At 40.2% G+C, this 14,831-nt stretch overlaps 1 protein-coding gene across 1 annotated transcript in view; it reads left to right on the top strand.

Annotated features, from left to right (window-relative positions):
• Positions 1-14,574, top strand: part of iars1 (isoleucyl-tRNA synthetase 1) — a 56,350-nt gene extending 41,776 nt beyond the window's left edge. Inside the window, exons 26-34 of the mRNA XM_079683053.1 lie at positions 407-581; positions 3,726-3,838; positions 5,516-5,611; positions 9,013-9,189; positions 9,456-9,576; positions 9,690-9,815; positions 10,806-10,949; positions 12,715-12,867; positions 13,450-14,574. Coding sequence (XP_079539179.1) covers positions 407-581; positions 3,726-3,838; positions 5,516-5,611; positions 9,013-9,189; positions 9,456-9,576; positions 9,690-9,815; positions 10,806-10,949; positions 12,715-12,867; positions 13,450-13,532 — 1,188 coding nt within the window. The 3' untranslated portion in view covers positions 13,533-14,574. The remainder of the gene's footprint in view (positions 1-406; positions 582-3,725; positions 3,839-5,515; positions 5,612-9,012; positions 9,190-9,455; positions 9,577-9,689; positions 9,816-10,805; positions 10,950-12,714; positions 12,868-13,449) is intronic.
• Positions 14,575-14,831: the final 257 nt, after the last annotated feature.

Here is a 14,831-nt window from a genome sequence, read left to right as displayed (position 1 = left end):
GCAAGCAGTTTTATTGTAACTAATTGCATTTGGTTGGGGTGGACATATGTGGGTGCAGGAAGAGCTAAGTAAAGTTTAAACTGAACAAATGCTGTCAGATCCCTTAACTTTCACGCTGATGTCAGGAAAGCTTTGTCCATAAGCTAACTTTTGGGAATAAAATGGTTTAGCAGCATCTAATAAAAAACCCAGAGGCTTATAAGTACTTTTATGCATAATTTATTTCCCTTTTATTAGTTGTGCAATGCACATTACAGTTTCAGTTTTTAATACTTTTGTTCATGTTTGTATATACAATAGTAGCCCAGTTAAGTTCACTACCCATTGGTATATTTGGGCTTGTCACACAGGAAACAACAACGCTGATTTACCTTTTCTAAGACATAAGTTGTCTTTTTCCCTCTAGGAGCTTAATGTCCGACAGTTGACGCTGTCTACGGACAAAGACAAGTACGGCATCCGTCTGAGAGCCGAGCCCGACCACATGGTGCTGGGCAAGAGACTGAAGGCGGCCTTCAAATCCATCACCGCCTCTATCAAGGAGCTCAGCAACGAACAGCTGGAGGCCTTCCAGAAGACAGGTATGGCTGTGTGCTCATATCTTAAGAATCACATTTGGGGGTGCAAAGGGAAATCCCCGAGCCGTCGGCACCCTAGTGTATTTCACTGGTTTGTATTAACATGAGACAAAACTGCATATATTATCTTAATAAATTAAAGCCTACAATTATTTTTGTGTAATAATTCTTCACCAATTACTTACAAAAAAAGGAACCATTAGTTGAATATTTGTCAACCAAACAATAAATGAGTAAAGAGTAGTAGGTGAATGTTAGGATATTATACACAATTATACTAAATTGTTGACATCGTATATATATTTTTTCTAGGGCTGTCAGTCGATTAAAATATTTAATCGCGATTAATCGCATGATGTCCATAGTTAATCGCGATTAATCGCAAATTAATCACACATTTTGTATCTGTTCTAAATGTACCTTAGAGGAATATATTTCAAGTTTGTAATACTCTTGTCAACATATGAGTGGACAAATATGCTTTATGCAAATGTTTGTTTATTATCATTGGAACAATGACAAATATTCTCCTGAATATTTTCAATAAAACAACCTGGAATCTCTCTCTCTCTCTCTCTCTCTCGCTCTCTCTCTCTCTCTCTCTCTTACACTCTCCCAACCCTGTGTACTTCTTTGCACTGAGCCAGTTGCTCAAACAGACAAGCCTGTTTACAGTTGTCGGCAAAATGCCACTCCTCTGTCTTCATCTTCAGTCAAAGCATGAGACTGAAGTTCCCACTGTGGGTCAAAATAATGCTCTGTGATGTGCACTCGACACGTTGGATGCGATCCGAATGATCTAACGCAGCCCTTCGTGCTCCACTATGTTAAGCTGTAGCCCCCCATTTAGCTAACGCTGTTGTTGTCCAGGCGTCTCCCCGGCAAGCTTTCAAGCGTGGTCTGCCGCAAGCGAGCGGCAGGAGCGGTGCTGTTGGCATCAGCTGTGGGCTTGGCTTGCTGTTTAAAACACCTTTTTTGTATCCATATCTCTCGCTAGAATCTCCCACCATCCAACTAACAACAACAACGTCAAGCCTTTGGGCTCTGAAAATACGGGGCGGGCCGAGGACAAATACACATGCGTTAATCGTACGTTAAAATAATTAGTGGCGTTAATTGTTTTTGTTATTAACGCGTTAACTTGTCAGCCCTAATTATTTCACCAAAAATTCTACTAGGAATCCTTGAATTGAGGTCTGGACACAGACAGTCGGGCAGTTTATTGTCAGAAAGCAAACCCTAACCCTTTCAAAACTGTAATCAGAGCTGGAGTACGGATCAAAGCAGTGCAAGGTATCCTGTCTCTCCAATTATAGAGAGACGAGGAGAGCCCCCAGAGTCTCGGGGGAAGGAAGCAGTGGAGGTCAGCTGGGCTGTGGGAACTTAACATTTCCAATCACTTGGATGTTTGAAGTCTAGCCAATTGGAAGGAGGATGAGCGAGAAGGAAAGACATAGATGTGGTGGAGGATGGTGAAAAGAGATGGAGAGCGTAGGTAAACTACTGCTGTGGAACCAAGTAGCATTACACTGACTCAGGTTCACAGGAGAGATGGGATGTTTGAGTGCACAAAACCTCCTTTTTAAGATGCTAAACTGTATTATTCATGTTGGATCAAAGGTATGGAGCTTGCTGGAAGTTTGACTATTTGAGCAAAAAGAATGGAAGCAGGGGAAAAAGACTAGTCTTGCTCTATCCGATGGTAAAAACTATCAGACATATGGGAGAAAAATCTGGTAACTGGTCAGTCATCCACCCATGGAAATGCTCACACTCACTTTTAACCTTTTGAGCCATTTCTAGCTGAGAATCTGTGACCCCAAAAAAAAAACTTTTAGACTACGGGGGCAATTTGGCTAGCAACTGATTGTGTGTTCAAGGCCATTTGTTGTATTGCTCATTATTCCTTAGCAGTACCTCTTGATCCCATCATTTTGATGGGCAGAAGAAAAGAGGTTAAGGAAGAAGGTGGAGAAGAGCAGAGAAGCAGGGAAGGACACAGGAAACCAAAGCATGGAAATCAAAGATTAGAGAGAAAAAGGAGTGACTGTTTCACCCAGCCTCTGGGGGTGGACAAGTGAAGTGAAGAGGAGAAAACGGTCACGGTTCTTAGTCAGAACACAGATGTGAGTAATTGCTGCCACTGGCAAAATGATTTTAAACCTGACTGCAATGGGTTTGCTGTAATGTTTAAAAGCTCAGATCATGAGTGGATCTGGCCGGATGACTGAAATGTAAGGAATCACAAAATGCGAGCAAATACTGATCCAATCCATAGCTCATTCAAAATAAAGCCTCGGCCTGCATGTAGTTAGGAGAGCACTTAATTCAGGTTGATTGGCTGTAATTGAAACCATTTCTAGAATTCTTCTAAAGGGACAAACACCAAAATAAAGACTAATTTCACACAATCAGTTGGCAATTTATTCAAATATAAATAGGAGAACAGTGGGACACTAAGTAGTTTATCATTACATTTGCATTAATGTCTGTTGTCAGCATTTATTCAATTATAATGGCAATCAATATAAACTATTTTGGATGCCTTTTCATCCTCTTGAATGATTGATTTTCTGGTATAAGACTGGTCTGGTGATATTATAGATTTTCACAGGAAAACGTCTGAAAAGGGTTTTACTTGTCTAGTTGAATTTCTATGCTAATTTCCAATTTAATTATTAAGTATTACAGTGAATAGGGCTGTTGGCAATCTTTCTAATGATCAATTAACCAACCAATTATTGTCTAGATTATCCTTTTTGTTTATATTTCAGAAAAATGTCCATCCCAAGTCATAAGTGATGTTTGTTAATGTATTGCTTCATTAGTCCAAAACCCAAAGATACTCACATAGGTATATAAATGAAAAAAGCAAGTTATCCACATTGTACCAGGGCTAAAACAATCATTGTTACTTGTCTTTTTAGCTATTATTGCACAAAAAAGAACTTCAATATCTATTAGTTTATCAAAACAAGTAGGTATTTTGAGGAATAGACTTGATGCAGGGAGTGATCTGAAAAACATAAGTGTTATCATTGTTATTAAACATCCAACTGACTTTGTATTTATGTATTTTTGATATTGCATTTTCAGTACCATAACTTTGGATTCGCACATTTAAAAATTGTGGTGTTTAATTTGAAGGATCCATCACGGTGGACGGCCATGAGCTTCATGAGGACGATCTGAGGCTCATGTACACCTTCGACCAGAGCTCTGGCTCCGCAACACAGTATGAAGCGCACTCTGATGCACAGGTACGCTCTATGTTCCAAAATACATTTGATTTCTCATTTTAGATTTATTCAGATGGATGAATGGATGGATGGATGGATTTTAGATCTATTATTTGACTTCAATGAACTTGAAGAAACAATGACCTCATATGGTGCATTATAACAACCTGTAATGAATCCTAGTCAGTGAGGGACTGGCAATTATGAAGTATTATGATACTTGATCTTATAATTCATTATGAAATGGTTCAAATGTATTATTATTGTCCTAATGCATCATGAGTACTTATGTGTGCTTATAACAATGATTATACAGTGGTATCAGCAGGTAATAATGCATTATGAAAATGGGCATCCATGATTATGGATCGTATCGGGACTTAATACATCTTGTAGACCAATCATGTATTTTTATTATCCAGAAACTGGTTATGGAAAATGTGTAAATGTTATTTGTTAACACCCATGAAAAGGTTTAGAAATACACGCACACACACACGCACGCGCGCGCGCACGCTGCCATATACTGTAAATGCATTTATATGTCTTTACTGTGAGTGTGATGTATGAAATCATTTCATGGCTAAGTGGAAACCAGCATGTATGCGTTTCCCAGAGGCTCTCTCTCTCTAATCAGTGCTCCTCCAACCGTATACACACAACACGGCTGCACCTTAATACCAGTTTACTGAGCTGGCGTTTTAATTCTCGCTCGCTCGCACCGACCTCCAAGCTCCCATCTGTCCGCCTCTCTGTTCTTTCTCTTTCTATTCATTTTGCTTTTTGTGTACTTTACTCTGTCGCCCTGTCATCTCCCTCCCTTCCTCCCATGGTGAAGTGTTTGAGGCTGGCAGCAGCCTTACACAACGTGACACTCATTTTACTTTAGTGACTCACACAGAGTACAATATTTTCGCTATTTCTGCCGGGTTGTTTCTTCATCACTTTTAACTTTGAACAAAGAGTCTAAGACAGATTCATGGCTCTGTGGATTTTACCCTCTTTTCAAATAAATAGTTTGTAGCCTTTACTGAGGGAGTTTGGTTACTCATGAGGGAACATTCTGTCACTATCTGCTAGCGTTCTGTCAGATACATATTGCAATATATGTGCAGTAAGAGCACACTGTCTGTTGTTACAGTAGCTGAAAGGTTAAACCTTAACTTTATCATTCTGGCTTTGAGGTCAACAGGCTATTTTCCCAACTTAAAATGGACTAATGTTCAAGCTTAGCTGGTTAAAAAATCAAACAATATTCAAACATCTTGATAAAAGTATACCTCAGTATTATACATTTCAATTCGCCCAAATATTAGAACTTAACGTCGGAATTGTGGGCAATTGTGCTCATATAAAAAATCTATCCTCCTGGATGCACACACATATTTGTTGGAACCCTTTTATTTAAAATATTTTGCTAGTCATCAGGAATCCATACATTTGGTATTTAAACATTGTATTTAAATGAGAACATGCAGGATATGACCTTCAAATATGAGCGTATGACATGTTGATTTAGGCAGGTACATTTAAGACCTACTCCCCTCCTCAAAAAAATAAAAACTGTTAATGGGTAATAACCATATATACAGTCTATGGTAATAACAGGTTAAATGAATTTTTTTAAAGTTTTCTAAGACTGTGATGACTTTTGGGATCAGTTCAATGTTTTGCTAAGACCCTCCTTTTTTCTTTCAGGTCCTGGTGCTGCTGGACGTCAGCCCCGACCAATCCATGATGGATGAAGGCGTCGCACGTGAGGTCATCAACCGCATTCAGAAACTACGCAAGAAGGTGGGACGATTATTTCAGGAGCACTACTAGCGCTGGAAACTAGAGTGACACATAACACACTAATAGTGAATTTTACAATCTAGTGTCTAATGAATAAAATATGACGTATTGGAAACTGTCTGTCAACACGTGTAATCAGAGCTGAGGCAGTTTAAGGAGTGCTGCACGGTGAGGAAGACAGTTCAATTGACTGAGTACAAGAAGCATTTAGGAGCATCAGGGCTGTAAAAACTTCTGACTCAAACTGTGTGGTATTTTTTAAAGAGCATCTTGCAGGTTTTTATTTTTTCTACATTTATGCTTAAACTTGCTTGAAAATTACAATTCAAAAAGTGAATGCAGGATTTGATATGTTTTACGAGACATAAGGGCAGGAATTCAGAGGGAAAGGAGCAATTTTGAGCTCTGGTCTTAAAAACTGCTTTTTTTAAGGTCATATGTCAAACGGGTCATATTACATCACGCAGTGGACACATCTCCGCTCTCTGACCGCGGGTATAGTGGAGTTGCGTTGAGTAGAGCGGTTGTGTTTTAAGGAGCTGGTATTTTTTGGTAGTTTTACATTGTATTTCACCATTTGTAATCATGGTGCAGTATTGTGTTTGTGCAGGTTGCACAAATACCAGCCTGTCAGGACATCGAGTCCACAGTAAAAAGAACCGGAGCTAGCGTTCGTTCCTGGGTGCGTTGTGCATCCACCTCCCTGCAGGACATACTCTCCACAGCTTTATCAGGAAACCTTATTACTTCTCTCTCTCCCCCCTTCGCTGCTCTCTCTCTCTCCCCTCTGGTACACGGCACCGTAAGACATAGTGTGGAGTTGCATTAGGTAACGCTGTGGTGGCTGTACTGCATCAGCCGTCTCCTTTGTGTTTGTTTGTTTCCCCCTGTCTGTGTTGTTTGTGTGTGCGTGGTGGCTGTCACTCCTGGCTCCCGGCTCAACCTCCACTCACCTGCTGCAATCAGCTGTGCACCCTCCCCGACTACACACCTGCTTTCCATCAAGCCATTTACAACGGCATATCAACGGAGGCTCCACAACCTTTCTCCGCCAGATCGTCAAGTATCAGCCGTATCTCGCGTCTCCCCTCCGGTACACAGCACCGTAGTGTGGAGTTGTATTAGGTAACGCGAGATACGGCTGATACTTGCGCATTAGTTTCTGTTATGGATCAGTATCAACAGTCCTGCCAGTAACGTTACTATATTATCAATGATACTTTAGTTATAGCCTGATATATGATAGCTAACTTTACAATGTTGTGATGTGACGTTAGCTAACATTCTGTAGCTAACGCCGGTCACTCACCAAGATAGCTGCCCAGTTCTCCACTGGTTCTCCTCACACCAAAGCTCAATTTCTCTCCGATGGCCGTTATTTCTTCTAATCCTTGGCTGCTCCTGGTCTCTTGGACGCCTAGCAGGCTCATAACTATAAGGTTGTGGTCCGTCATATGCATTCGAATATTCATGTTCAACTTCTTCTGTGTCAAAACTAGCATTGGGATCCATGTTTATTAATACGTTACACCGGCCGCTCTCCCCCTTGTGTCCCCCGTGTTACGTCACACACGGGAGGTCACGTGCGAGGCTTTTTTATGCGAAAGTGAACATTTCTTACAAAAACGACGCCAGGTGTCACTGTAGTGTATATTTCTGTATATTTTTTAGAAAATCTAATGTATTCATCATTTTCCTACACATTTATTCACAGGTGTCTTTAACCTGGAAGTTGCTCTTTAAGTATGATGACAACCTGCACATCCTCTAATGGAATATTTGTATGGCACTGCATACTATTAATAATTAGAACCAAATATTATATAGCTCTGGTCAAAAATACTTGAACCTTTTCAGGAGGTTTACCTTGTTTACTCTCAATCAATTTCTCCTGATATAATATAAAAGTAACCTTATGCCTCAATTATTTTAAGTGGCCCTTATCCTAATGCTTCCTAATCCCTACCACACACTCCTAACTCCCCGTATGTTTTGTCATCAACAACATGCAAACCCAGCATAGTAAATGTTTTGTGATGTGTTATTTAGTTTCATTTCCCTCCCTTTGGGCACCCCGTGCTGCCCCCTTCCTCTTTATGTCCCATGCTAATTTTGTCAGGGCAGTTTTGAAATCTTTCCACTGCAGCGTCACAGTTAGAAGTTTCTCCATCATAAGGCAGGCTTAATGGAAGCTTAATTACAGTCTGGCCCCTTTCAGATTCTAATGTTGGAGCTTTGAAGTGGTCTTGGGAGTAAAGACGGATTAGCCAACAGCCCCTTGTTTTCACAAGCAACAAACAGTTTTTTCCGTCCCCCTATAGCAGTGGTGCGCACTGGCTCCCAGCCAGGCTAAATTCCTCCAGTTATTTCAAACTGAGATCTGTTAGGAATTTTCCACCCTGGGGATTGGAATTATTTTTTTTAAAAACAATTCTACCACATGTTTGGTAGTAGTTTGAGGGTTTGTCGGTGTTTTTGTCGGTATTTGTGTGTAAGCATTTTGTTTTTGAGGTGTTGGCAAACTGTAGATGACACACACACGCGCACACACACACACACACACACACACACACACACACACACACACACACACACACACACACACACACACACACACACACACACACACACACACACACACACACACACACACACACACACACACCCCCCTTCAGGGTAGGGTCAGTACCTTGACTTGGCAGGAAAAGCCTATAAATCTTCCTCCATTGATTGACTGCTCCTCTGTATCTAACTAACGTTACTCCTCCGCCCTTGAGCCACATACTGCAATTGGAGTGTGTTCGTGTGTACCTTACAGTCAATACCATTTGTGTGTACGGCTGTGCACACATGTGCACGGCTGCACACTGCAGATTAGGATGAGATCAATGTGTTTGAATGTGTCAAGGTTAGAGGAAGCTGTCAGCACACATTGCCAAAATAGAATGCCATTCATCCAATAGAAAATCTCCCCTTGTTCCCTTCTGCCTTTATTTCTTCCTACTGTACACTGTCTGTTTTTTGCTTTTTAATCTCCCCACTCTCTTCTTTATGTTGGCCTTTCTATCATTTTTTACCCATCCCCCTTACATCCTTCTTTCAGGTAATTGTTTCTTCCAGATTCATTCTCTTGTAGAAGAGAAAAAGCTTTGAGGAGAATAACTTTTGTGATTCTCTGCCAATCAACTGCTTTTTGATTAGATAGCAGAATTTTCTACAAGTGTGCACTGTTGTTTGTCCAGAGTTATTCAAACTGAATGTTTAGCATAATTACCTAATTGTGGTTCAATGTGTCTTTTTGCTCTTTTAATTTTTAACTGAAACAAACATCATTTTCAGATTCTGAATAATGCTTAGTTAAATATTAACTACTACCTGTGTTTAAATCCTTTGAATTACAGGGTCATTTGGTGCCTTCCGATGAAATAACTGTGTACTACCGCTGCCAGCCAGAGGGGCAATACCTGGGCTCTGTGATCCATGCGCACACTGACTTCATCCTGGCCACCACCAAGGCTCCCATGATGCCCTTCCCTGTCCCTAAGAATGCCACTGTCATTATAGAAGAAAAGACTCAGGTATAAGGACACAGCCGGTTTTAAGATGTATAAAATGGGTTGGTAACAGATAATGAGGGTTATGATAAGCACAACACTTTGGTGTGGAGTTGATTGATTAGTATGCCCAAATTGTCAATGTAATCTTTTCATGTAGACAATGTCCCTCTTTGTAATCCCTGTGTAACTATTAACTGAATGTATTTGTTTTTTAAACCAAAAAAGAGGTACTTGTACAACAAAGAATGTCAGTATGTTTTTGTCATTCTCTTGTATTTGTGTTGCAGCTGAAGGGATCAGACCTGGAGTTAACCATAGTGAAGGGGTCTTCAGCCCCTCGCGCTCCTCTAAATGGACCAGCTTGCAGCTACGTGAACATCAGGATGAAGGTCAACAACAAAGAACAAGGTAAAGCGAAAGATACAATCAGTTTTTCCAGCCAGAAATGTTTTTAAAGAATATGTATGTACTGTTAAAGTGTTGCTATGTTGCTAATCATGTCTGCCTGGTTTCCTGTTCAGAGGGGGTGGTGCTGTTGGAGAACCCCAAAGGGGATAACAGACAAGACTTGGACAAGCTGAAGAAAGTGTGCAGCAGCATCTTTGGAACCAATAACACCCAGCTCAGATTCTTCAATAGTGGCACTGGTAAGAATTGTTTTTTTTTACCATAACTGCAGCGAATCACTGTTAGTGTTATGGTAGTAACACCTGCCATGTCATATTACTGCTGACAAAATGTAGCAAAATGTTTTCAGTAATAGTTAATCAAAAAATGTAAAACTAAATACTTAAAGGTGGGGTATGTCATTTTGGAGAAACCAGCTCGAGTGTGCTAGAATTTGAAAATACACAACCGGAAAAAATCTGCCACTTCCTGAGAGAGCCCCTCCTCCAACACACACGAACGCGCACATGACCAATGAGGGCACGAGATAAGTTTGTGCACAGATGGAAGGCTGACAGGCAGATAGGCCCTCCAGTTATTTTAGCCGGGCCGGCTCAGATGATTGGTTGTGCTTTTTACAGTACTATGGCTTCCACAGATGAAATTTTTTTATGTATTTTTTGTCAAAGCACTTCAGATATTCATTGCTATCGGGATGTTAAGAGCATTCCATGGAATATAACAAAGTGTATCTCGAGCCGGTTTCTCAAACTTACCTACCTCACCTTTAACTAAATACGTAAAATTCTGAGTAAAACACTTTTATGAAGTAATGAATTAATGAATGTAAAGCGTTGTGCTTTTTTCTGTATCATTTGATTAAAACGTGATGTATTTTTATTACTATATTTTCTATTACTACTTTTCCCACTCACTTTTGGAATTTTCCTAATGCCTATATATTAATAACATGGTATGTGATAATAAGAGCAATAATTCCTCCAGTGTTTGTGTGTGTAACTGGACTCCTGGGCCAGCTAGCTTAATCGACAACACTGTTGCCTATTCAAACTGAGCACCTTCTTTTCAGCTAGCCAAATCGCTACCTTTTGTAGTTAAAAAAGAGCAGCCATTGAAGTTAATGTAAATCCAGATACTGCACTGCAGACTAGTGTAGCATTAACATCTCTGACAGTAGGTAAAGTGTATAAGCTGTCACGCTAATCACCACCATTTGTTTTTTATTACAGAGTTGACGAGCAAAATAGACCTTCAGGCGTTGAGCGGTAAAACTTTGTCAGTGACAACAGGCTCCGCCCCAGGCCCCGCCCCCACCACTGACTCCCTCCTCTGTCCTTACATCAACCTCCTGCTCTGCAATGCACAACCAGCTGGTGAGAAATACACACACACACACACACACACACACACACACGCACACGCACACGCACAGAGCCATGCACAACTGATGAGTCAGTCCTTGTCGTTGTTATAAGGCTGCCATTAATCTTTTGTAATTATAATCAATAAATCCCATGGAGAGACTAAAACTTAGAATGAAATTATACAAATAAGTTTTGTCTCTGGAGTCAAAGCTTTGTTTTAACTCGCTGTAGGTACTGTAGCATCGTATCATAGATCAGACCCTTTCTTTGTTTTGGACACACTAAACACAATCTGACACATGCTGTACATTTCTTATTCGTTCTAATTGGAGAAAGTCCGGCGACCTTTAACTTGCGTAAAATTATGTTTTGGATGGAGCTAATTATAACACTAGTCAAAGGTTAATTCTGCGTCACAGGAAAGAGGCTCTGTTGAAATGAGTTTGTATATTATGGTTGCTGAGCTTTTATGATTCTCTCCTGATTTTGTTATGCCTATGCATTTATATCTTCTTTCTCTCAGGCTATATTTAATATTTTAAAAAATGTACTTTTCTTCTAAGTCTTGGTGTACCACTTGACTGTTTTGGCTAGGTGGCCATGTGATGTTTTAAGCTCATTACAGATGTGGCAGCACTATAGCCAGGGGTGCACATAACAGGTACGCATGTGCGGCAAAAATCTGAAATGCGTACCGTCACTTGTGTCACTAAGCGCATTTGTGTACCGACGTACTTGTGAAGCTTTTTCAGAGTTGGACTCCATGTGCACTGACGAGTAGGGCTGCTGTTAACGTCAGTCTGTACAACGGAATTGTGCCAAAACTACGCCAACCGGCTGCGGAGGGAGACTCCCCTGTGCACATTCTGTACCCCGCGCACACACTGGAGAACTGCTCAAATCAGCAGATCACAACGTTCACGGCATGCCCACCACCGCATTCCCCCCCCCCCCCCCCGTTTCCAAAAAAGGCCTACTCCGTTAGCACAAGAAACCGTTTTGTGAATATATGTTGTATGCTTGATATTTTACGACTCAAACCATAGAGAACTTGGGAACTTGATTCACTGATTAATGTGTTTATTATGCTTTTCTGCCCTATACTCTGCCAATCTCATGCATGTACAGTAAATATGAGGCTGAAGCCAGCAATCCCTTAACTGAGCCATGGACAAATATTGGAAATAGGACAAAACATTTAGCCTGGCTCAGTTCAAATAAATAGTTGTTTTTGTACAGATTATAAAGCATCTGTGAGCTTTAGAGCCTGGCCCTCTTTTTGCTGTTTTCATTCTTAACATTTCACTAACCAGGTTCAGGTTGTAGCTTCATTTAAACTAAAGCAATCCATCCTATTTAACATGCTGATCATATCAGTAACAGTTACTAGAAACTGTCATTTTAAATAAATGCGCTTAGATACTTTCCACCACTAGAATGAAGTCGACTGATTGTGTGTCGCACTGTGTGCTGGAGGAAATGTACCATAATCCAGCTTTATCCTTTAAGTCATCCACACTCAAACCCTTTCACCTTGCCCTTCTGACCCGACGTCTACCAATTGATCAGCCTGGCTCTCACTCTCTCACTTCCTCTGATTTGATCTATTATTCCTGCTCTCCTTCTCCTCCCTTTTCCCATGGCTGGGGCTTAGGCTTGATACCTTTCCTGGACTCGTGAACAAGCTTCACTAAAAAGCCAATGATTTCTTAATTTGTTATGGAAGTGTAGTGTCTGGTTCACTTCTCTTCAACACTCTTCCTATTTCCTCCAGAGTGCCAGACAGGAGAGGTGGGCACCCTCCTGCTGCTGAACCCAGTGGGCCAGAATGGGCTCGACTTCTCGGGCCTGTTGTCTGAGGCTGGGAAGGTGTTCGGCCTCCGCAGCAGACGGCTCAAACTCTACCTGGATGAGGACCTGACCCAGGGTAAGATGAAAGGATGGTGCTTTTCATATTGACTTTGGCAGCCACATAGATAATTCAACTGAGTTAAGGACAATGTTTCTGGGCGAATAAACAGCAAGTGGATCATCGGATTTATGCCAACTCTATGCTTTTACATTAGATGAACATTTTACATAAACGAAACATTTTTGGAGCTTTACATTTCACTTCACAAGTTGATGCTCATGTGCAAAACATGCAGATGACGGTAACCTTTTAAATACCATTAATATCACTTTTACTTTACCCTACATGTGTTTCAGTTCTGTATAGTTCAGGAGGGTCATATCTTATTATTAGGTCAGTGAGAAAGTGGCTATTATATTGTGGCACAATTTGGAATACATAAACTTACAGCAAATTCTTTAATTACTTTTCAGGTTTCTTTAATCATGTTTATATTCATCTTATTTGAAATAAACTTACCTAACCTCCTAAATTGAGCTATCTTTAGAGTTTTAATGAAAACAGAGTTTTTTTTCTTTTGGAACATTTGTCCCCACCAACATTAAGCCATAAATACAAACTTTCTTTGTAACTGATTAATGTTTCTATGTTTTTCAGAGTTGCCAGCTGATTCATCAGTCAAATCTCTCGACACCAAAACTCTGTTTGTGAGAGTTCTTCCTACAACTGCCGAAGCATAAATCCAGGGATGACATCTTTAGGGACATTTTTCACAGATGGTCCACAGGTTCCCTGAAATAATTTTTTTTTACCAGTCAAATCCCACCAACAGCCCCTTTGATGATATGCTATTTGTTTGAATCCCTTTGTGGGAATCCTGATGCAAAGCAGTCTTTTCTTTCAAGTTCACAACTGTTAATCCATGGAGTCTCCCATTTCTTGAAATGTCTTAAGACGAATTTAAGCAAAAAATAAGCGTGCCTCAAGAGATCACAGGATCTTCATGTGTTTTAAAGCATTCCAAGATGTGATGATCGCTCTAATGAATCATCGTTTTTAGCAGTTTCTTTCCCCCGTACTGTTTTTAATTTGTCACCAATTATAAGTGACAGTTTTCTAAGAAAGCACAGTGTGTTGCTAGGCTATATTTATTCTGGACAGAGAATAGATTTACATAAATTCTACACTAGAAAGTGGATGCACTTCAAGAACAGAATAATTGTTCATACATAACAGCTAAATGGTGCTGCTGGATGGGTGTCTAAGCGTGGTCATGGAAACTGGAAATTGTGTGATGAAAGGAACACCTGACATTAAACTACCCAGAAAGAAATGCCAAGGGTTCATTTACCTCAGATTTTATTCAGTCTTGTTTTTAAATCTCTTCTTAGAAATTAAAATTCCAGGGAACTGTCTAGCTGTCAATATAACCAATGGATGTTTTTTGTCTTTATTATGTTAATGATACAAATTATGCAAACTACTTCTCTAAAAGGCTTACTTGAGGTGAGCTTAGTCCAGGGTAATTATTGCTTTGGCTCATCACCGGGGAACCAATTTGGCCTATTGTGCTCTCACACAATTTAGAATTTGACAGATAAGACTATTCTGTTCACTGCATTAGGAATCCATTGACAATTATTGAGGGATTTCAAAGGTGAAATTAATTTGCTGGCTGCTGTACCATAAGGACAAAAGGATTCTCTAATAAAAAGAGCAACAAATGGATAATATACTATGTAAAGGAACAAATGGAATAAATCAAAGGTGACTAAGAATCAACATGTTCTTTTTGTATTTCTGCTCATACCGCTGATTGGCAGGAAGGCATACATTATGTTTGGGACTGACGTAGCTGCATCTGATTGCCTCAGATGTTTTTACACACTCATAGTACTTTACCATGCAAAAAGTGTCAGCGTTGTCGAAAAGTGTCAGCCTTGTCGAAGAATTGGGACCTGCTTTTCACAATAACTGTTTAAAAAAATCTACTGTGAGAAAATGAATAGTGGTTTAACAGCAAATACGAGGGGATTTAG

This window comes from Notothenia rossii, assembly GCF_949606895.1.
Source record: "Notothenia rossii genome assembly, chromosome: 5".
In the NCBI taxonomy this organism is placed as follows: Eukaryota; Metazoa; Chordata; class Actinopteri; order Perciformes; family Nototheniidae; genus Notothenia; species Notothenia rossii.
The sequence above is the reverse complement of the archived record's forward strand: the minus strand, read 5'-3'. Positions and strand labels throughout refer to the sequence as shown.